Source organism: Maniola hyperantus, chromosome 26, assembly GCF_902806685.2.
Source record: "Maniola hyperantus chromosome 26, iAphHyp1.2, whole genome shotgun sequence".
Lineage (NCBI taxonomy): Eukaryota > Metazoa > Arthropoda > Insecta > Lepidoptera > Nymphalidae > Maniola > Maniola hyperantus.
The window spans coordinates 6366836-6392008 of record NC_048561.1 but is presented as its reverse complement, the minus strand read 5'-3'; the positions used below and the strand labels follow the sequence as shown (position 1 = coordinate 6392008).

The following is a 25173-nucleotide window of genomic DNA, read 5'->3' as shown; positions in this document are numbered from 1 at the left end:
AATTATAGGAACCACCCTAACGGTTTCTCACAGGCATAAGAGAACCGAGAACATGTTTCCTTACTACGCTCGAGCTAGCTTGGGCTAGCGTTATCATCGCGTCGCCAACGCATGTTTTTGTATATAAAAATATTGTAAAAACATTGTCCTAAAATCGCCAATCGGTAAGCGGCAATTCATATCTAAAAGTATGGAATCTAAGGCCTAAAAACAAAAATTCTCTATGACCTATGACCTGTTAGAACGGAACTGTCAAGCTGACATTCAAGTTGAAATGTCAAACAATTTCGCAATTTGTACAGAATTTATAATAATACAGAATAGCTGAATAACTGAATAAATAAAAAGGATTTGAAAGTAAATCCCAAGTTTTTCTTCTAATTTTAAAGTGTAACCAGATAATTCAATCCGTTTAACCTATATCGGTGCTTCACCTGACTTTCTAAACTCAATTTTATTCAAGCCAAACAATCAATATTTTTTAAATGTTATATTGATCAAACTCTAAACCAAGATGGGTAAAGCTGAAAAGGGTACTCCAAAGTACATAGCAAACAAAATAAAGGCTAAAGGCCTTCAAAAACTGCGCTGGTACTGCCAAATGTGTCAGAAACAGTGTCGGGATGAGAATGGGTTTAAATGCCACACCATGTCGGAATCCCACCAGAGGCAGCTTCTATTGTTTGCTGATAATGCTTCGAAGTATATTGACGAGTTTTCCAAGGAGTTTGCTGACGGTTATGTGGAGTTATTAAGTCGTCAGTTCGGAACTAAGAGGGTTAATGCCAACAAAGTTTATCAAGACTATATTTCTAACAGGTAACTGATTTTCCTGGTATCGGTACCCTTATTATAAATGTGCAAGTGTGTTTGTTTGTTGGTTTGTCCTTCAATCACGCCGCAACGGTGCAACGGATTGACGTGATTTATTGCATGGGTATAGATAAAGACCTGGAGAGTGACATAGGCTACTTTTTATTCCTGAAAATCAAAGAGTTCCCACGGGATTTTTAATTCCACGCGAAAGAAGTCGCGGGCATCAGCTAGTTTATAATAATTTTATTATTATTATAGATTTTTGTACACATTGAGTTTTCAGTATGTAATATTCAATATTTGTTTTCAATTTTCAGTATGTAATATTCAATATTCTATGTATTTCAGAGACCACCTCCACATGAACGCAACCCAGTGGGAGACCCTCACAGAGTTTGTAAAGTGGCTTGGAAAGGAAGGCAAGTGTGTGGTGGACGAGACAGAGAAGGGCTGGTATGTGGCGTACATAGACAGGGACCCCGCCACCATCGCTGCACAGGAGGCTAAAGCTAGGAAGGAGAAGCTGGACAAAGATGACCAGGTAAGAAGCTTTATCATCAATCTGACGACCTCCCTGGTGCAGTGGTAAGCACTGTGGTCTTATTAGTGGGAGGTCCCGGGTTCGATTCCTGGCAGGGGTTGGGAATTTTACAAATTCTAAATTTCTGGTCTAGTCTGGTGGGAAGCTTCGGCCGTAGCTAGTTACCACCCTACTGGCAAAGCCGTGCCGCCGAGCGATTTAGCGTTCCAGTATGACCGTGTAGAAACCAAAGTGGTATGAGTTCAATAGAGAGAGGGTGGTAGATACATTTGACTATTCGAAAGTACTTGTAAAAGTTTGTTATAAATTTTTAGTGTTTTACCTACAAATCAAGGAAATTACTCAATAATTTTAAATACATATCAAAAATTGCGTAACCGGCAGGAATCGAACCTGCATCTTCTGGGTGAGTGAGTGAGTGAGTGAGTAAATTATTTTGTAAAAGTTTATTTGAATAAAAAAGATTTTTATTTATTTATTTATTTAAATAAAAACTGCCCAAAAAAATTTTTAAAAAAAAAAATGTCCCTTCCAGGTTAGCCCGCTTCTATCTTAGACTGCATCATCACTAACCACCAGGTGAGATTGCAGTCAAGGGCTAACTTATATCTGAATAAAATAAAATGAAAAAGCCACACATACGAAGTCTCTGCTATCATCTAATAACAAATATTTGTTTACAGGAGAGGATGCTAGAGTTTGTCCAGCGTCAAGTGGAGAAAGGGAAGAAAGAGTCAACAAAGCAAGAGCCGACATACACAGAGTTGAAGAGAGAGAGCAGTCAAGAGAGACTAACACTCAATCTCAACTTGAAAAGAAAGACTGAAGGTACTACCTTGTGTATTTTTTATTATTTACTAGATGATGCCGCAACTTCGTTTGCGTGAATTTAGGGTTTTAAAAATCCCATGAGAACTCTTCCCATGTCCTTCCCCGGGATGTAAGCTAACTCTGTATTATGTTAAATAATACGATATTTAAGCAGAGAACGTGTTTATTGAGCTAAGTAGCATGACAGTACAACAATATCATTTTTCATCTTACCCACTTGTATTATCTTTTTATTATAAAAAGGTAAACAAATGATGTAGGTAGGTTTTTATACATGACATACCTTCCCTCTAAGTAAGTAATACACAATAATTAAAGTTTAACATCTTAAATTGATAACTAAGTACACAAACAAACAATTTACAAATCAATCATTCAAATCAACACAATCAATATTCTCATTAGAACCACTGGGCCTAGAATATGGAACTTTATTATGAAGATTTCGTTTTGTTCTAATTTTCCCCCCCGGTATGTCTATTTCTGCTGATTTAGGTATTCCTAATATCTCTTCCCATCTCTCTGAGCTGGGTATTTCAATTATAGGATCAGGGTCATTTTCTATTTCTCCTTCGCCTGTCTCAGAGCTTGGTATTTCTATAGCAGGGTCATTTTCTATCTCTCCTTCTAACCCATCCTCTTTTTCTTTGTCATTTCTGTCATGAGTTTCCTCTCTGTTTTTTATTTTGATTATTTGGTCCATATGTCGTCTTAACACTGCACCATCTCCGGTTTGTATCCTGTAGCTAGACGGGCCGCTTTTCTCCACAACCTGCCCTGGTAACCATCTCGGTCCGCTTGAGTAGTTTCTGTACATGACCTTTTGTGACACATTAGTTTCTCTGGTTTTTTGTTGGGCGTTATTCATGATTTGGTTTTCTATTCTTCTGTGTTGTATATTATCAGGGTGTAGGGTATCCATTAGCGTGCGAAGGCGTCTATTCATCAACAGTTCGGCAGGACTTTTCTTTGTTGTGCAGCATGGAGTAACGCGTAGGCCTAACAACATGTTCGGAATTTTTATTTCCCATGGTCCCTCCATCTTCCGTAATTTTTCCTTCACTGTCTGTACCATACGTTCTGCCAAACCATTAGTGGCCGGATGGTATGGTGCGGATGTCACATGTTTTATTTTGTTGGATTCTAAAAACGATTTCATTTCACTGGACACAAAAGAAGTGGCATTGTCAGATACCAGGGTTTCACATATGCCATGAGTAGCAAATAAATTCCTTAAATGGTGAATCACTGTTGTGGAATTTGTGTTGTTTACCATTAACACTTCTGGCCATCTAGAGAAGGCATCGACGACTATGAAAAAATTCTTATTCATAAATGGTCCTGCAAAGTCTATATGAATTCTAGACCATGGCCTTGAAGGGATGACCCACTCGTGTGAAGATTTTGGAGGCATATGTCTATTTTCTAAGCACCTAGCACAATTGCTGACCAATTCATCTATGTCTTCATTCAACTGTGGCCACCACACATAACTCCGGGCCAGTGCCTTTGTGTGGACAATGCCGTTATGTGTAGTGTGCAGCATGTGTAGGATGTTTTGTCGAAGAGGCTGTGGTATAACAACACGACATCCTAGTAATACACAGCCATCTTGTAAAGACAATTCTGTTCTATGTAGCCAATAGGTTCGTAAATTTCTATCTGTAACCTTGTTTGGCCATCCACATTGTAGAAAGTGAACAACTCGTGAGAGTGTTTGGTCTTTTTTAGTTTCGGATGCTATCTCAACAGCAGAATAAGGAAAATCTTCTAGTTTTTCTGCCATTAGAAGTATTTCATATAAAGGTTCTTCTTCTAACTCAGGCACCGGTAGAGGCCATCGACTTAAACCGTCTGCATTGGCGATTTGAGTTCCTGGTCGATAAGCAATATTGTAATCGTGTGCCGTTAATGCTATAGAGATTCTTGTCAAACGGGGCGATAAAATAGATGGCATAGGTCTTTTTGGATCAAAAATTCCAAGCAGAGGTTTGTGGTCGGTTATCACCGTAAAAGACCTCCCAGCCAAATAGTTGTGGAACTTTTTAATGCCGAACATAATTGCGGTAGCTTCTTTGTCCAATTGTGAGTATCGTCTTTCATGTGTATTTAACGTCCTAGAGCTCATTGCGATCGGACGTTCCTGTCCGTCTTCCATCACATGTGATAACACTGCCCCGACACCATATTCTGAACTATCACATGTGAGTATTAGTGGTTTATTCAAATCATAATGAACTAATGTAGTATTAAATGTAAGCATTTGTTTGGCTTTACTGAAAGCTTCTTGTTCACGTTCAGTCCACCGCCATTTTTGTGATTTATCAAGGAGTCTGTGCAACGGCTCCAGTAAAGTTGCTTTGTGAGGTATAAACCTTTCATAGAAATTGTATAATCCTAAAAACGCCTGTAACTCTTGTACACTTTTAGGTTCAGGTGTTTTCAAGACGGCTTCCACTTTGCTCGGAGCGGGGTGTATACCTTCTCCATTGATCACAAAACCTAAAAATTCAACTTTCTCCTGAGCAAATTTACATTTGGTCTTGTTAAGATGAAATCCTGCCTTCTGTATACGGTTTAGAACCGCTTCGAGTCGTTGTTGCATAAGAAGCATTGTCGGGCCACTCACAATGATGTCATCAATTAAAACTGCGACTCCGTGTATTCCTGCTAGCAATGCTGTCATTAATCTTTGGAATATTCCAGGACAAGCTTTGACTCCAAAAGGTAACCGATGAACTGAATAAAGACCTTTGCATGTGTTTAAAGTTAATATTTTTGATGTGCTGTCACTAACTTTTACTTGCGTGTATGCTCTATCAAGGTCTAATGTTGTAAAAAACTTAGCACCTGCAACTGTAGCAAATACCTCATTTGCTGTCGGCATAGGGTAAGTGTCTGACTCTGTAGCTTGGTTGACAGTACTGCGATAGTCTCCACACAAACGGACATCACCTGACTTCTTTATTATTGGTACGACCGGTGTCGCCCACTCTGAAAAGGACAATGGCCGTAGTACACCTTCTGCCACCAGGCGGTCAATTTCCTTTTCAACTTTAGCTTTGATAGCGTAAGGTACCGGACGTGCTTTTAAAAATCTAGGTGTAGCGTCAGGTTTTAGATGTATAGTAATAGGATCTCCAGTAAATGTGCCAAGTCCATCTCTGAAGATGTCACTGTATTTAGAAATTGTCTTGTCAATGTTCATAAGATCACTATTCGACATAAAATTAATATTTAGTGCAATATTCAACGGGGTCAACCAGTCCCGTCCCAGAAGATTGGGACCACCCCCTTTTGCTACAATTATATTTAAGGTACATTTGATGTCTTTGTATTGAACTTGTAACTTAGTTTGGCCGAGTAACATGACAGGTGTTTCTGTCCATGTGCGTAGAGTAAGTGACACTGGTTGGAGAATGATGTGTAGGTTTTGGCATTTAATCTTCTTCCAAGTGCGTTCATTGACTATTGAGAAACTTGCGCCTGTGTCCACCTGAAGTATTACAGGTATGCCTTCCAATAAAACTTCAACCACAAATGGTGCTACTTTAGTATCACATTGAATACTGTAAAGGCCATTCAAGTGTGTAGCTATTTCATCATCGGTGAAGTTAATGCTCTTCTTAGACTTCTTCTTTAATAAACAGATCTTCTCAATGTGGCCGATTTTCTTGCAGAATCGGCAAGTGGCGTTAACAAATCTACATTCCCCACCATGACGGTCCCCACACCGGTAACATAGTCGTATGTTTGTCTTAGTCTGTACTGCATTAATATCCATGGCTTCCACTGAGGAACCTTGATTTGTAGTGGCTGCTGCACCGTTTGAGCTTGTGCAGCTGCTGTCTGTACTTGTAGATGACTGAATCATGTGGCAGTCTTTTCCCGCCGTTTCGGCTGCTAGCATGGCATCAACGACGTCTTGATAACGCAGGTTATCTTTTTTTAAAAGTTCGTACTGTAGACGACGATCCTTCATGCCACACACTAGTCGGTCGCGTAACATCCGTTCTAATTCCATAAAATTACATTTAGAGCTAATTTTTCGTAACTGTGCAATATATTCGGATGCATTTTCATTTGTATTCTGATTCCGTGTATAGAATTTGTATGACATTGAAATTTCATTTGGTTTTGGGCTGTAATGTTTTGTCAAAATAGCTTCAATTTCCACAAATGTCACATCACTGGCTTTTCTTGGTGTAATCAAAGCTAAAAATGTTTCAAAAACTTCTGCTCCACACACAGTAAAGAAATTGGCTCGTTTTGCGCCATCCAACATGATGCCGTTAGCCTCAAAACAAAACTTCAATCGATCGATGTAATTGTCCCATATATCTATTTTAGGGTTAAATTCACCAAATTTCACTGCTTTATGATCCATTTTAATCGAATTTGCGCCTCGTCGCCACTATTATGTTAAATAATACGATATTTAAGCAGAGAACGTGTTTATTGAGCTAAGTAGCATGACAGTACAACAATATCATTTTTCATCTTACCCACTTGTATTATCTTTTTATTATAAAAAGGTAAACAAATGATGTAGGTAGGTTTTTATACATGACACTCTGTAACAAATTTATTCAAAATCGGTTCTACTGTCGGGCCGTGAAAAGCTAGCAGACAGACAGACAGACACACTTTCGAATTTATAATATTAGTATGGACTAGCTTATGCTCGCGACTTCGTCCGCATGGACTACACAAATTTCAAACCCCTATTTCACCCCCTTAGGGGTTGAATTTTCAAAAATCCTTCCTTAACGGATGCCTACGTCATAATAGCTATCTGCATGCCAAATTTCAGCCCGTTCCGTCCAGTAGTTTGAGCTGTGCGTTGATAGATCAGTCAGTCAGTCAGTCAGTCACCTTTTCCTTTTATATATTTAGATTAGGATAGAATGGATTAATCAAAACCTGTTTTTTTCCAGAATTAAAACCCACCACATCAATATCAGCATTCAAAATGAAACCAAAAGAAGAACCTATGGTGAAGAAACAGAAATCCGAAGAAAAGAGTAAAAAGACTGCCCTAGATGACATTATGGCAACGCAGGAACGAGAGAAAGAGAAGGCTAATAGGTATGTGTTTAACCCAACTCTATATTTTTATTCAGATACAAGTTAGCCCGTGACTGCAATCTCACCTGGTGGTAAGTGATGATGGAAGCGGGCTAACCTGGAAGGAGTATGGCGGTTTTTATTAAACCCGTATTCCTTTTAGTTTCTAAACGGCATCATACTGGAATGCTAAAAGTCGGTAAGCTAGTTTGTGGCAGTCCAAACAACAACATCACCCCTAAATTAACCCCTAGATTAATCTATAATAGCAGTAACATAAAAATAAAGAACACAATTTTGACCTATTTTTATTATTTTATTTTATTTTAAGTACAAATAAATAATGATGCTACTAACCAGGACTTCCCTCGTTTGGGCTCGAACAGAAAACCAGCGTTGTGGTTACATCGTGTAACCACAACATTCAGCTGAGTTCGGGCCTTTTCGTTGGCACGACACATTTTAGATAATAGGTACCTATTAGATTTTAAGGAATGTTTTTTTTGTAAATATTTGTGTTTGTGTTTATCATGTGTCGGATCAACTAATAAATGTACTTCTATTCTATAGGTACCAAATAGGTAGGTTGGTAACTATCCACGGCAGAAGCCTCCCACCAGACCTTTTTTTTTCTTCTATCTGCGATCAGTCCCTGGACTATAAACAGATTGGAGGTTCGTAAATGTTCACAGTTTAGGCTTTGCACATCCAGCGATGTGACATCCCTTCTTCAATATGAATTATTATGCTATATTATGCTGGCCAAACTTGTCCTCTTAAGGCGGAACGTGCTGTTACTGGCATCCAGAAGTTGGACTGCCAAGCTGTTTTTATGACGCTCAAGTCTTTGTTTGTAGGCCTCAAGTGACCTGTCTATTTCCTCCTTTACCGTAGGGATTTCTGTATATTCGTGCACTTCGGAGTTTTTTGTGAACCACGGTGCGTTGCATATGACCTTTAAAAGATTAAAGGTCATATGCAACGCACCTGGTTCACAAATAAAAAAACACCAGACCTGACCAGAAATTTCATCATCATCATCATCATTAACCAATAGACGTCCACTGCTGGACATAGGTCTCTTGTAGGGACTTCCAGACGCCACGGTCTTGCGCCGTCGCCATCCCACAATTGAACCCAGTTTGAATAATTAATTTGATTTTGATTTGTTAAGACTTACTTTTGAGATTACAATATGAGATTATTCAAGGGGCGGACCAAAAATTCCCGAGAAGCTGGCAACGCATTGTTGGTTCCTCTGGTATTGCAAATGTTCATGGGCGGCGGTAATCACTTAACATCAGGTGACCCGCCTGCTCGTTTGCTCGCCATTTTTATTAAAAAAAAACTTTTTCTTTCAGAAAAGACTACTGGCTCACCGAAGGCATAGTAGTCAAAATAGTGACGAAATCCCTCGGAGACAAGTTCTACAAGCGGAAAGCGGTGGTCGAGCGAGTTGTCGACAAATATGCGGCTCATGTCAAGTTGACAGACGAAAATGTCAAATTAAAACTCGACCAGGTAAGTTTGACCTCTGTGACAGAATAGATTTTTGATTCAAATATATTGATTTACCAAACACCTATAGATTTTTAATTCGGTGGAATTCTGACGTTGTCATTTTTATACATCAGTGGAGTTATTTGTATGGGAAACAGTGTGACCACCACCTGAAGTTCGATTTTACCCCAAATTACATTAAATCCCTATCAATATAAAAAGCCCTAAGGCATAACTTCGCACTAAAATAGGGTGCAATCTTTAACAGTGAAAAGTGGAAACTGGCAGCAATGGGATCGGTTGATTTGAGGATGTAATCGTGACTTATATTATGTTGAACATTTCTAAAAAAAAAAAGAAAATGTGCCTAAAAGTACACACTTAGATTATGATTCATGATTTTTTTAAGAAATTCTTTCACAAAAACCTTGTGCTTAACGAAAATAACAAAAAATCGGCCAAATCGGTTGATTTGTTCTCAATTGATGATCTTACATACATGCGGCAATTGATTTATGAACTTAAATTTAACTATGTACAATATTTAAAGTTTTCTTCTTTGTGGGAACTGTTTTATCTCTGGTAACATTAAGAAACGTCAGAATTCCACGGAATTAAAAATCAGACTATAGAGGATGCCCGCGACTTCGTCCGTGTGGTTATAGGGACTTCAAAAATCCTGTGGGAACTCTAATTTTTTTCCGGAATAAAAAGTTGCCTATGTAAATTTCTGGCATGCAAGCTACCTCTGTACCGAATCCATACTAATATTATAAATGCGAAAGTGTGTCTGTCTGTCTATCTGCTAGCTTTTCACGGCCCAACAGTTTAACCGATTTTGATGAAATTTGGTACAGAGTTAGCTTACATCCCGGGGGAGGACATATGCTACTTTTTATCCCGGAAAATTGAAAAGTTCCCTCGGGATTTTTAAAAACCTAAGTCCACGCGGACGAAGTCGTGGGCATCATCTAGTTTCATATAAATCGGTTGAACGGATGGTCCTTTAAGAATCCCGTGGGAACTCTTTGATTTTCCGGGATAAAAAGTAGCCTATGTCCTTTCCCGGGTTGTAAGCTAAGTCTGTATCAAATTAAAGCTATCAGACAGAAATACACTACGTTAAAGCTTGATATTTAATTAATTAAAACGCACATAACTCTGAAAAGTTAGAGGTGCGTGCCCGGGATCGAACCCCCGACCTCTGATTAGGAGGCGGACGTCCTAACCACTAGGCTATCACAGCTCCTAACCACTTAATTTATTATTTATTACTTTGTAATTACAATTTTGGTACATGAAAAATAGAAATAAACGCTTTTATCTACACCCATGCTTCAAATCCTCTATAAAAGATTCTGAAACAGTTAGCTTATTGCCAACATTAAAACACCCAATATCTTAATAACCATTAAAGCATCCAAACGAGTGTTATAATGTTGTACTGAATTTCATTATAACACTCCTGTGAAAAAGAGACAGCGCTATACTGCTGGCATTCGCCTCGTATGATAAACCGACTTACGTGTTTTAATGCCCCTCTTTATACAACAGTTGCATAAATAACTATTAATAGTTACTGATTTAAATAGTATCTGGTGACCACTTACCATCGTCTGTTGTTACAGAACCACGTGGAGACTGTGATCCCGTCCCCCGGGCGGTCGGTGCGCTTCGTGAACGGGGCATATCGCGGGAAAGTGGGCGTTTTGAGGGACATCAACACTGAGCGATTCTGTTGCCAAGTAGAGGTAAGAAAATATGCCTTCAAACTAAGAACAGGAAAGACTGGCCGCCATATTGTGACGTTTTCATAATCTGCTGCTCGATTGCGGTAAAACAAAACGGTTTTTTTTATAGAGATAGCGAGCAAACGAGCAGCCGGGCCACCTGATGTTAAGTGATTTCTGCCGCCCATGAACATTTGCAGCACCAGAGGAACCGCCGCGCCGATGTGTTGCCGGCCTTTTAGGAATTTGTTGTTCCGCCCCTTGAATGACCCCATGGTGTAATCTAGTGGGAACACCGCCGATGGGAGTTGGTTCCACAGTTTGCACGTACGTGGAAAGAAGGATCTGGCGCAGCGGACGGTCGAAGTGCACCAGACACACTGGTGAGGGTGAAATTCCTTACGGTGGCGCGCGGTGCGGTTGTAGAAAAATCAAGGTGGAATGAGGTCAAAAAGCTCTTCCGAGCACTCCCCATTATAAAGGCGATAGAACACGCATAGAGAGCTAACGTCTTTGGTGCTCCAGGCTTTCTAGCGAGCCGGTTAAACCGGGGTCAACCCTCCACCTCCCATGGCCCCACCAACCTCTCGGTTATATGGGCCGAATCGCGGGAGGGCGCCCGTTCGGTACTTGCTCTTGGCATTTTTCCCGGGGCGCGTTCTTGACTCCCTACAAATTATTTTTGTCTCTTCCTTGTCCCTTATGCTCACTCTCCCCCCTTGGGGGCTAGACGTCACTAGCACAGCTGTGATCTCCGCTGCTGCTCCTCCGTGGTGCCGCCGGCGAGCCGGTTAGTTTGGGATCGTCCAGAAGTCGAACCGCCCGATATATATAGCAGTCGAGATATTTGCGGTATTAAACTTCAAAGTTTGGAACATCGCCGCAAAGTTGCCTGTCTATCGGTATTTTTAACCGACTTCAAAAAAAGGAGGAGGTTCTCAATTCGTCGGAATCTTTTTTTTTTTTTTTTTTTTTTATATGTATGTTCCCCGATTACGCGAAAACGCCTGGACCGATTTTGAAAATTCTTTTTTTTTTTGAAAGGGTATACTTCAAAGTTGGTCCCATTTCAATTTGGTGAAGATCTGATGAACATCTTCGAAGATAGATACTGGAACTCCTCAACGGATAAGAGTAAATTGCTCGCGATCAGTGTAATAGCTTAGTAAACAGTAGATTTTTAACCAGTCATAGCATAATTCCATGGAGCCACTAAAAATTGTGAAATAAATTTTTTTTACAAAAAAAATAAAAACCGACTTCGTTACACAAACACTAAAAATTGAAAAATAATTTAATTTATTAGCTTTAGCTGCGCGAATCGTCTAGACTTCATATTTTTATGGGACTCCACAATGGCACCTCATTGGCACCGACCCCAAAAAATATTATTATGGAACTATATTAACTCTTGTATACATAATATATTCGGTAATAAATTAAATTATTTTTCAATTTTTAGTGTTTGTGTAACGAAGTCGGTTTTTATTTTTTTTGTAAAAAAATTTACAAGATATATTTCGGAGTGTGTGCCGAAGAACTTTTCGAGCTGGTTCCTCCTTCACCCTTCTACTATCGTACCGCAAGGCATCGCCAAGGTCTGCACCCGTACGTAGTCGAAATTCCACGGATACGTACGAAGCGATTTGCCTCCTCATTTCTTATTCGAACCGCTGAGATTTGGAACACCCTTCCAACATCAGTTTCCCCCTCCAATCTAAATATATAAAAGGAAAAGGTGACTGACTGACTGAACTATCAATGCACAGCTCAAACTACTTGACAGATCGGGCTGAAAATTAGCATGCAAATAGCTATTATGACGTAGGCATCCGCTAAGAAAGGATTTTTGAAAATTCAACACCTAAGTGGGTTAAATAGGGGTTTGAAATTTGTGTAGTCTAAGTCATAAGCTAGTTATAATATTGTGCGCTTCTGCACATCTCACTATGCTGGATTGGTTGGAATTCTTCAGGAAAACACTTGTTGAAGCACTATTTTCTTTATTCCTTAGGTACTGCTACCGCTAGGTCTGGAGGAGAACTGTGCCGGCATACAAAACCGGGCCGGTATTTATTCGAAAATCCCATAAAAAAAGTAGACCATCTGATTGGCTGGCCAATCAGAGGATCTTTACATTGACCAATCAGGAGAGAGCAAGCTCGAGAGGTGTGGCCTACTCAGAGGGGTCTTTTCGACTCCGGGCTATACCGTAGTGAGAGCCGCGCCTCTCGCTCTATAATTATTCCTATCCCTTTCTACAACTATCTCGCTCTATCACTGTTGCTATCTCTATCTACGCTATTTCTCTCGCTCTAAACTATTGCTTTCTCTGTCTATTTCTATTTATGAAATCTTTATCAAAGGCTATTAAATCTAAGTTATTTACATAGTAAAATCTTAACAAATCCTATCATAACTATGCTACTGTTTACATGCTATTTAAGTATATACTATACATAAGACTTTGCTAAACATTGTTTATCTATACTATATAAAATCCTATAATAACTGTTAAACTATTAATTGTCAATCAATACACACACTAGGCACTATATCGTCCCGCACAAATATGGGTACCTTCAAGACTAGAGTGAATAGGCATTTTCTAGGCAAGCGCGCTCCATCTTAGGCTGCATCATCACTTACCACCAGATCTGATTGCAGCCAAGCGCTAGTCTATAAATTAAACAAAAAAAATGACAGCTACAATGTCACGATCGCAATCACCTCTGCTTGGTTGACGCTCGCTCACTATTGGCTACAACGCATTGCTGCAACAAGAATCACACAAATTCAGCCAATCACAACTGTAATAATGATTGATGCAGATTTTACGAAATCAACCTGCAGGGCGATTGTCTAAAACCTGCATCAATTATTATTACAATCTCAATTGTTCTGATTGGCTGAATTTGTGCGATTCATGTTGCAACAATGCATTGTGGCCAATAGTGAGCGAGCATTAACCAATCAGAGATGATTGCGATCGTGACATTGTAGCTGTCAAACAACCGCGGTAGGGCCACAGCAATGTATTTTCAAATAGCTGATGCCCGCGACTTGGTCTATGCATTTAGGTTTTTGAAAATCCTGTGGGAACTGTTTGATTTTCCAGGCTGAAAAGTAGCCTAAAAACCTAAATCCACGCAGACGAAGTCGCGGGCATCATCCAGTCAGGAATACAATTAAAATCTATATATATAAAAGGAAAAGGTGACTGACTGACTGACTGACTGACTGACTGACTGACTGACTGACTGACTGACTGACTGACTGATCTATCAACGCACAGCTCAAACTACTGGACGGATCGGGCTGAAATTTGGCATGCAGATAGCTATTATGACGTAGGCATCCGCTAAGAAAGGATTTTTGAAAATTCAACTCCTTAGGGGGTGAAATAGGGGTTTGAAATTTTGTAGTCCACGCGGACGAAGTCGCGAGCATAAGCTAGTAGAAAATAAATTAGTTTTTCTTTTCTTTCACAGATATCGGAAGGTCTGCTTCGGGGCCGAATATTGAAAGACGTGCAGTATGAAGACATCAGCAAACTCGCCACGTGACACAGATCTATTGATTGAAATCATGTAACTAATATAGGGAAATAAAGTATTTTTAAGATTTTTAATTGTCATTGTTTATTTCACACACAATGAGGCCAATTTCAATCCAATCCAATCCATCAGCCTGTTTGCGTCCACTGCTGGACATAGGCCTTTACAAGAGCGCGCCACCAAACACGGTCCTCCGCCTTCCTCATCCACCCGCTCCCCACCACCTTCTTCAGGTCATCGGTCCAGCGGGCTGGGGGTCCCACACTGCGCTTACCGGTACGCAGTCTCCACTCCAGAACACGTCTGCCCCATCGGCCGTCGGTTCTACGACAGACATGACCTGCCCATTGCCATTTCAGCCCGCTAACCCTTTGAGCTATGTCGGTCGCTTTTGTTCTTCTGCGAATTTCCTCGTTCCGGATTTTATCCCTGAGAGTGATACCCAACATAGCTCGCTCCATAGCGCGCTGAGCGACTTTTAGTTCGTTGTACAGAATCTCTAAACTAAACTAAAATAATACGTCTAAATCTATTGCTATCCCTTTCATAATTTTGCCTGCAGAAAAGGATAGCACTAGATTTAGACCTGTTAATTTAGTTTAGTTTAGAGATTATGTACAAGAGAATCGGCCCCAATTTGTAGCGAAAATCCTTCAGTTTGAGACAAAGAGCAAAAAAATCCGATTAAATATTATAATATGCGATGCAAACGGATATGCGACGGATGCGAATAACCGTAACACCCCTAGTACAGATCTGGTGAGAGGCTTCGGCCGTGGCTAGTTGTGGTAACTCCTACTGTCAAAGCCGTGCCGCCAAAGTTTTAGCGTTCCGGTGCGATGCCGTGTAGAAACCAAAGGGGCATGGGTTTAATAAAAACTGCCATACCCCTTCCCTCTTAGACTGCATCATCAGTCATCACTTACCACCAGGTGAGATTGCAGTCAAGGGCTAACTTGTCAAAAATTATGATAAACTAATAAATAGATAGGTAACTTATTATTTAGTACATTCCAAACTCTTACCTACTAATCTTAAAGATAAATAATCTAAAAACAGAAGTCTTACGATAAAATATTATGAATTAGGTATGATAACCATCAGTAGCTATCTATCTCAAATTTTGATTTGTGATGGCCACCGATATAATAGTAATATACAGGGTGTGTGTACCCAGAACGCTGGGTACAATGTCACGATCGCAATCATCTCTGATTGGTTAAATGCTCGCTCACTATTGGCCACAATGCATTGTTGCAACAAGAATCGCACAAATTCAGCCAATCAGAACAATTGAGATTGTAATAATGATTGATGCAGGTTTTAGACAATCGCCCTGCAGATGATTGTTGTACCAGTACTGATGGTTACTGATATTATGATGATAGCACAAAAAAAAACGCAAACATATGTAAGTATTGAAAAATCCTATATTTTGTAAAAGTTCACGATATATTGCAAATAAAACATCTGACTGACGCTACAGGTGAACGGACGTTGCGTAAGTAGGCCACTCGGAGTTAATGTCCCGTCGTAGGCGGGTCATTGACCCGAATTTTGCACGCTCTACATTGCGTTTGAAAAATACTAAATCACTAAAACTACGAAATGAGGCAAATGATTATCGGTATTGGTATCTCATGAACCGTAATAAAGAAAAAAACCGGAAGAAAGTTGAAATTTTCACAGAATATGTATTTCTACTGCCGCTATAACAGCAAATAATTAAGATTTCAAAATGGCCGCCATGAAAATAAAAATAAAACAGAAAGTGTTAAGTAAGTATTTCTTGTAAGATGGCAAGGAACCCTTCGTGTGCGAGTTCGACTCGCACTTAACTGGTTTTTGAAGTAATAACAATTCAAAGGACTAATTTGAGATATCTATCTTCTTACTTGTGTTAATTAGTTATCTCTGCTTGTGTATAATTATCTGTTTATCTGATAGTCTGGATAATTAATAAAATTGGTCAAATGCGAGGCGGGCTCGCACACAAAAGGTTCCGTACCGCCGTACAAGAAATAAGATTTGATTTTTTAATTGCGGCCATTTTGAAATTTTTATTACCTAATACTTACTAGATGATGCCCGACTTCGTGGGCGTGGATTTAGGTTTTAAAAATCCCATAGGAACTCTTTGACTTTCCGGGATAACAGTAGCCTATGTCCTTCCCCGGGATGAAAGCTAACTCTGTACCATATTCATCAAAATCGGTTAAACTGTTGGGCCGTGAAAAGCTAGCAAACAGACAGATGAGACAGACGGACAGACAGATAGAGAATAAAAATATAAGTCCCGCAAATTGCTTTTGCACTGAAACCATGTCTCATTAACATCGAAATGACGTAATTTTGACGTCATTTGATGTATATTTAAGTAAAAATATACCATCAGCTTGAAACTTCAGTCTAGTGCTGACGTCACTAAAGTGGCGGCCACGCGCATTAGCAATTTGCGGGACGTATATTTATTCTGTGAAAACTCTCTATTACGGTTCACGAGACAGACGGACGGACGGACAGCGAAGGCTTAGTAATACCTACTTAAATTGTACAAAGGCTGATTACTGATATCAGTCAATTATAATCGTGACTGAATTGAGTTATATAATATATTCAACCTAGTTAGGCAGAGATAAAGTACTTACCTACTTAGTACTTTATCTAACACTTCGAATCTTATCTATAGCCGTCCTTGTACATATTTTTAGGGTTCCGTACCCGAAGAGTGCCAACGGGACCCTATTACTAGCCTCCGCTGTTCGTCCGTTTGTCAGCACGTTTTGTCAGAGTTGAATCAGCGTGTATTTCTATTGCCGGCATAAAACACACAGAATTCAACGTCAAGACTCAAACAAAATCGTAAAATGTTAAAAAAATAAAAAAGTATTCGTTATAGGCGCACGCTTGCCCACGATCTTATTTCTTCTTCTTCTTCTTTGTTATTTCTTAGATGGTACGGAGCCCTTCGTGTGCGAGTCCGTCTCGCACTTGATCGGTTTCTATCACCTCTTTACTCAGCGCAGTAATGAGAACTGTTTGCGGTCCCGGGTTCGATTCCCAGTAGGAGGAGCGATTTGGAGTCAAAACTTCAGAGTCGAGTCGCGTCACCGACATGGCAATGTTAATAGTGCTCGAAATGCCGATGGATATAAAAACACAAATTAACGTTAATAGTCGTAATTTACAAAATATGAAATTTTAACTTTTGATAAGTAGGTATACCTACTCAGTACTTATCAAATCAAATCAAATCAAATCAAATTATTTATTGCTTATTTGGGTTTACAATGGTTCTTAGTCATAACTTACTACAATTAGGTAATATGAAAATTTAAAAATCAACGGTCGGCCAATGACCTTACTATGCCAGAAAACTGCACGCAAGTGTAAACAACAAGTGTACAATGATAAAACCTAATTCAATTCATACCTACCTAGGTTACGACTTACGAACGAACACACAAACAAATAGGTAATTTTATATACCTACCTACCTATTTTAGAAAATATAGATAAAGATAGAGAATGTCCACGTGTAGTCAAGATTCATAAAGATAAAGATAACATTGTTATCTAGACATTTGCTCAAGTTATCTTTTGCCTATATCGAAAAATTATAATGGATGTTATGGAACCTATATAGTAGCACAACCCTATCTCCATGTGGCAATAATGTTGCCAGTTGAAAAGTTTTTGCCCATTTTAATGCAAGTATAATAAATCCGTACAAGTATGGAAGTGTATAGATACAAATGCAAATAAAAAATTTCTTTAAATACTGAGAAATAAAAATTGGTCAAGTCCGAGTTGGACTCGCACACGAAGAGTTCCGTATCATCGTGCAAGAAATAACACTTTTTATTTTCATGGCATTTTGATTTTTTTATTATTTTTGTTGATAAGTATAGCGGCAACAAAAATATACATTCTGTGACAACTATCTGATTATTATGACGGTGCTCATGAGATTCATGGGAAGGAAATAGGCTTCTTTTTATCTCAGTAAATTAAAGAACTAACTCCCCACGGGATTTTTAAAAATCGAAATCCACGCGAACGAAGTCGTGTGTATCAGCTAGTATATAATAATTTGATTGCTGACGCTTTTTCAGGAGCAAGCTTGACACCCTCGTAGCTTTAGTTTTAAGTTTATGTAATTAATTATCACCACTACATCATTGTAATGCAAATTCAGCAATTGGCCATCAGAAAGTGTATAAAGTGTGTAAAGTACCCAATTTGAATAAATGATTTGACTTGTCTTTAAATTGCAGCTCGGACATCGATTAAATGACAAGATATGGTCAAGCGAACAAAATTTTTCACGTTTTTGAAACCAAATAAATCAGCGCCACTGATACGATCTTATCTAGAGATAGATACCACTGAGTCGGTGCCATTTTGTTTGTTCAATAGCCCCGTCCATACGAAGTAATATATGTCAATGAGCTCAAAGTCAAAGTCAAAGTCAAAGTCAAATGATTTATTCAAAATAGGTAATAAATTACTCGTATTGATTGTCTGGTATGGTGTTAGATTTGTAAGATATAGTGGTGATAATTATTACGCAAACTTAAAACTAAAGCTACGAGGGTAAATTCAAACGCTACATACGGCAACATTATTCCGAGACGACTCGCTAATCGGGTCGCGACTCGCGGTCGGACCTGACTCATTCATTTGTGTTTTGTGTTTGGCTGGGGCGGCTTTGAAATGGCTTCAGTGCGTTTACGGACTACAAGTTTACTATTACTTCTATTATTTGTAATAGGGAATAGTTTAGCCGCCTCCCCGCCATGGATATTTGACGTGAAAGTGAACAATTCCACGTGTAATCAAGCAACATGTGATTATAATGTACAAGTGTCAGGCAAATACCGATTATGGTCGTTAACCTCTAAACCCGAGTGTTCCAAAACTGATCATATCAACTTGGTTGGTACCGAAGTGCAGTTGAGAGTTGATAAGTTGACGAAGTTGTATTTCTGTGCTAAAAGTGATGAGGAAAGTGGGTGGATACCGCAGGATGTGTTTTTGGAAGACGGTGACGTCATCGGTTACGATCGGTAAGTTGATTTTGATTTTTGGCTGTTTTAGGGTTCCGTATTAAAACTGGGAATCCTTATAATCCATACTTCCATACTAATATTATAAATGCGAAAGCGTGTCTGTCTGTCTGTCTAGCCTTTTGATTTTGACGACATTTGGTACCTACTGATATAGCTTGCATCCCGGGGAGGGACACAGGTTACTTTTTATTCCTTAAAATCAAAGAGTTCCCACGGGATTTTTAAAAAACCTAAATCACGAGGCATACACAATACACATACCTACCTAGGCATATTAAAATTTTGATAAAAAATAACTTAGGTACTTAGTTACTTACCTATCGAAAACTCCTAAATTGAAAATACCCAATTGAAAAACTCGATGGCGATCAAAACGGTGTAAATTTATACGAAATATAATTTAACCAGCGACCCGGCCCGGCTTCGCATGGCTGCAATGTAGATACTAATGTGGTGTCGTTGAGGTGTACCTATTTGCCTCGGAAACTCAAATGAGAGGATTTTTTTCCGACCTAATTCACATTACTTCAATTTCTCTAGGGATCTCTAATTTTTTGAGAATTGAAAAAAAAATGAAAAAAATGAAAATCTTTTTTATTCGTATAAACTTTTACGAATAGTCGGATGCATCTACCACTGGTTCGGAATGCCTTTCCTGCCGAGAAGAACCAGCAAGAAACTCTACCTACTCAAAATTAAACTATACCTAGGTAAACCTTCCTCTTGAATCACTCTATCTATTGGTGAAAACCGCATTAAAATCCGTTGCGTAGTTTTCACATAAATACATAGTATACAGACGCGGGAAGCGACTTTATTTTATACTATGTATAAAATAAAGGAGGAGCAAAAGCCTAAGCCCTAAGTGAAAGCTGTTGAAATTTTACTGTAAAAGTACCGTTTTGATCGAAGTCACTAGCTTGATTCAATTTTAGCAGTTTTAGGCCGTTTTGCTTGGAATTGAGTTCAGAATTCAGAATTATACAGTGTATACAGAACGCGGCCGAAAGTGATGAACATCGGCCTTTAGAATGACATTTCATCTTTGTAGAGCGTTGTCTCTGTCTCTCATACCCATATGACGCTTTGTCGGCCTCAACGACCGAGACAGTGCCGTAGGTAAAGAAAAATCGGTCATATACGAGTTGGACGCGCAGACGATGGGTTCCGCAGGTACCATCGTACGAGAAATAACACTTTACTTATCCTACCTATATGTGATTTTTTTGTAATTTTGAAAATATTATTTGTTACACTTTATAAGGGGACGTCCATAAATTACGAGAGGTGTTTTTTTTTTCTTTTTCTGTCCCTCCCTCCCTCCCTCCCTTTTCAAAATGTGGGTTTCTTATCTAAACGCGTTGGATTGTTATTGTAAAAAGAAAAAAAAATTGCTTCGTGCTTTTATTTACGACTAGTAATCAATATTGCTGAGAGTTATACCTAATTAGTGTAATAAAAATTTAACAATACATAGAATACTTTAATCGTATAACGATTACGCTTAAGATTAAATCTTAAGCGTGTACAATCTGGATTAAATGGTCCAAAATAGTATAATTTTTTTTGTTTCAATCAGAAAAAAAATTGCGTGATGTTTTCCGAGACCCCCTCCCTCTCTCTTATGTTAGATTAGATGAGATTTGACTCGACCCCCTCCCCCCTTAAACATCTCACATAATTTATGGACGCCTCCTAAGCAGATACTTTAAGATTTTTTACACCTTTGTTACCTGTTATCTGCCAAAGACACCATGATCCAAACTTCATAGTCGCGGATCGTTCCTCCCTGTGTTTGAGACAAAACCCAGATAAACTGCCAGCTTTTATAAAACAACAAAGATCACTGGTCCTCGCGGCCTCTCTCTCTCTAAGTACCTATTAAGTAAATAGGGAAGTAATTATAAGTCCCACAAATTGCTAATGCGCGTGGCTGCCATTTTAGTGACGTCAGCACTAGACTGAAGTTTTAAGAAGAAAGAAAGAAAGAAAGAAAAACGTTTATTTTTTAAGGCTGTACGACACATTACCAGCTAGGTCTGGTTAGGTTATACCGGCGCCTCTTATACTTGAGTAGTAAAGTCAAAAGACCTCAAGTAGAAGAAGCGCCGAAATAAACCATGTCATGTGTGGCACAACCCGAAAAAAAAGGTCCCTACTCAGCATAGGTAAATGCCATATGTCTTGCACAAGTACAAAAACATACAGCGCTGGTTTTCAGTAGGAACCCTGATTCGGGTGGCGAATTATTTTAATTGTACTTATCTAATCTATTACATGTTAATAATATATACAAATTCACACATATTATACTTACTTACTTATATATTATGTTTCGAGGTGATGGTATATTTTTATTTCGGCTGACGGCAAAATTACGTCATTTCGATGGTTCCAGCGTAATAGCAATTTGCGGGACGTATAGTATTATTAGTACTTTGACTCATAGTCATAATGTTTGTTACACAATGGTTTTCGGACGAAAATTATCATTTACCACAGACAATGCGTCATGCGTGACGCCCGCACAGATGACAGGACGCCGGGCGTCCCATGACCCATCACATTGCGTCCTCGATAATTTGCTATGCTGCATAAACTGTCTGTGTCTTTCTGTCTGTCTGTCAAAACTACAGAGTACTTTCCCGTTGACCTAGAATCATGAAATTTGGCAGGTAGGGTAGGGCTTATAGCAGACATTTGTTTATTTTTATGCACCATAGTTTTTGATTTATCATACAAAACGTCGAAAAAATACGACTGTAGTACGGAACCCTTGTTGCGCGAGCCTGACTCGCACTTGGCCGGCTTTTTAGCGTAGCTGTAGCTCTCGCCGGGTATCTATCAGCTAGCTGCTAGTACACGATGTAGTAGCGCGTAGAGCTATTGTCCTACATTCGGTTATCGCGTTCAATCACAACAATTTAATTATAACATAGTCTGTGTGTCCGTCTGGTCAGTTGTCAGCACAACAGACTGGACTGAACACTGCACAGTCCAGATGTTCGCTGAATAAACAAAATGGCGACGCCGCGTCACATTCCGCGATTTGTGATTCGCGTGTCATTGAAATGTTTATTTGTAAGGCGAGGTGCTCACGGGCGGTTAAAACACCGCGCGTTAGTCAAATAGCCGCCTTGATAAATATTTTAGAACTAGCTATGCTCGCGACTTCGTCTGCGTGGACTACACAAATTTCAAGCCCCTATTTCATCCCCTTAGGGTGCCTGTCCATTGATTCGGAGCGGAGATGTGTATAGTTGACCTTATGGCGTTGAAAATAATGGCGTTATTTACCGACAGTATGATTGGTCTGCTCAACACATCTGCGCTCCACTCCGCTTCGGTGGACAGGCACCCTTAGGGGTTGAATTTTCAAAAATCCTTTCTAAGAGTTTTAATCTTTATAATAATCTAACTGCAATATTAACTTTATTAGGGCACAATTTCTTGCTGGTTCTTCTCGGTAGGAAAGGCTTTCCGAACCAGTGGTAGATGCATCCGACTATTATTAACTATTATATAACACCGTAAGTGCTCGTAAAAGTTTATACGAATAAAAAAGATTTTTATTTTTTTTATTGCTATTGCAACCACATAATCAAAATAGCGACCTAAACACAAAAAGTATTTAATAGTCGTCGAGTCTCGAGTCGGAACGAGACTGGCTTAAAAACCTTCAAACACCGGTATTTATACAAATCGATTCGAGATGGCTCCCTCGCCACAGATCGCGTGACATCGGATGAGTCAAATATTGTCCAATTCATTAAACTAACTTCAATAAGCTAACAATTTGTTGCCGGCTATAGGAGCTTAATGATGTTTTGTTCGGTTCCTCGTAAATCGGTTTCCAAGATGTAAGAAAATAAGTTATTGCCCATTGTAAGCTGTGATTGGACACTTGAGTGCGTTGACCATTTTGAGTCACCAACCAATCACAAACGAAACTATGTTTTCGAATTGAATTTCGAATGTTTTTAGGGTGTCGTGTCTCAAAAAGAAAAACGGAACCCTTAGGATCACTTTGTTGTCTGTCTTTCTGTCTGTCTGTCAAAAAACCTACAGGGTGCTTCCCGTTGACTTAGAATCACGAAATTTCGCAGGTAGGTAGGTTTTATAGCAGACATTCGGGGAAAAATCTGAAAACCGTGAATTTGTGGTTACATCACACAAAAAATAATTAAATTATGGTCATGAACTAATAATCAATTTTCGATGTAAGATAACTATATCAAGTGGGGTATCATATGAAAGGTCTCCACATGTGCATTCTAAAACAGATTATTAATTATTTTTATGCATCATAGTTTTTGAATTATCGCGCATAATGTCGAAATAATACGACTGTAGTACGGAACCCTCGGTGCGCGAGCCTGAATCGCACTTGGCTAGTTTTTTTTAAAACATTTTCGAATTGAATTTTGAATTTTTTTAAAAACATGACTGCGATTGGTTGACGACTCCCACTGTCTGACTGACAAAATGGTTAACGCTTCGCCCACTAAGATTTTTGGCTCTGTCATTTGTATGGTATTACGTAACAGAGACAGCGCTATTGCACTACAGTAAAGTATTGAACATCGGCCTTTAGAATGACATTTCGGCTTTGTAGAGCGCAATCTCTGTCACTCATACCTACAGTCAGTGGCGTGCAGGTCATAGAGGCATAAATGCACTGCTTACCCCAGTTGTAATAGCTCAATGCATATTTTTCATTATGACCTGCCAGTAAATAGGTTCCTACCTAACTAATGCCTACAATGGCTTCAAACACTGCACGCCACTGCCTACATGAAAATGAAAATGAAAATGAAAATGAAAATCTTTTTTATTCGTATAAACTTTAACAAGTGCTTACGAATAGTCGGATGCATCTACCACTGTGCAGTGCTGTACAGTGCGACAAGACCCTCTTGGCACTTGAATGACATTGACAGGGGGGCGCTGTTGGAGAAAAAAGGCTTAGAATATTCAAACAAGGACAAAGGGAACACTTGATGGCAACGTTAGTTCCGATTTTTGCCACGCGCCAAGGTAGCTTTGTCGCACTGTATATGACGTTTTGTCGGTCTCAACAACAGAGACAGTGCTCTACAAATTTGCTACCTTCTAAAGGTCGATGTACCTACTGTAATTTCTTTCCCTGGATAGTGTATAGGCTGTGAATGTGAAGTTTTGTAACAAACAATTCACTCTACAAACGGTATTCATTGAATCATTGAGATCAATTATTCTCTTTCGACGGCCACTGACATCATTTCATTGTTTAATCTACGCTCCGACCTCCAAAACAACATAAAAACGAAATGATTGCACATGAAAATCGACCTTCATCCTTAAAGAATAGAGCTTTATATCCCGTGTAATAATTTGAATATGTGACTTTTTGGTTCACATCGTGAAAAAAAGTTAAAAACCGAAATGGTGTATACAAAAATCGACCTTCAAGCGGAAGAAATAAAGCTTTAATTCCCGTGTAAAAATTTGAATATCATTCACAGTCATTATAAAAAAAGCTGGAAGCCAAATTGTAGGTACCTACACAAAAATCGACCTTGGCTTCAAGTAAATAGAGTTGTAATTCCTATGTATACGTTCTAGTTAGAAACATTGTCATATACTCATCCCTTGACAGCTTTCAATCGAAATTGTTGTATACAAAAATCGACGATCGTGCTTGTTAATAGAGGTTAAATTTGTGTGTAATAATTTTTGTTATACCTACTCAATGGTAGGTATGAATTTGAAATTGGTGCCTACATTGATAGAATAATGGCTTTGAGTCCTAACATTGTAACTAAAAAAACATTAACTAGTTAACTCTAGTAGTTACGTAATCTTTGTAGCATTTTTATCCAAGTTATGGCTTGGTTTAGATAGTTGTAATAGGTAGTACAGTACCCGGCCGAAAGTAATGTACATTGTCCTTTAGAAAGAGATAGCAAATTTGTAGGGCAATGTCTCTGTCGTTGAGACCGACAAAACGTCATATAGGTATGAGTGACAGAGAAAACGCTCTACAAAGCCGAAATAATAATAATAATAAATGTCATTCT

General features: G+C 39.0%; 2 protein-coding genes across 3 annotated transcripts in view; both read left to right on the top strand.

Moving 5' to 3' along the window:
- Positions 1–268: 268 nt before the first annotated feature.
- kin17 (kin17 DNA and RNA binding protein) lies at positions 269–14116 on the top strand. Its single transcript, XM_034982026.2, has 7 exons — positions 269–819; positions 1165–1357; positions 2041–2185; positions 7126–7276; positions 8617–8776; positions 10384–10506; positions 13977–14116. The coding sequence occupies exons 1-7, from the start codon at positions 515–517 to the stop codon at positions 14049–14051; spliced, it is 1152 nt and encodes a 383-aa protein (XP_034837917.1). The 5' UTR covers positions 269–514; the 3' UTR covers positions 14052–14116.
- Positions 14117–18688: 4572 nt separating this feature from the next.
- Positions 18689–25173, top strand: part of LOC117994484 (unextended protein-like) — a 46144-nt gene continuing 39659 nt past the window's right edge. The window contains exon 1 of one of the 2 annotated variants that reach the window (XM_069507666.1): positions 18689–19111. In XM_069507666.1, the coding sequence (XP_069363767.1) occupies positions 18759–19111 (353 nt within the window). In that variant the 5' untranslated portion in view covers positions 18689–18758. The remainder of the gene's footprint in view (positions 19112–25173) is intronic. The other variant, XM_069507665.1, reaches the window with a different exon arrangement.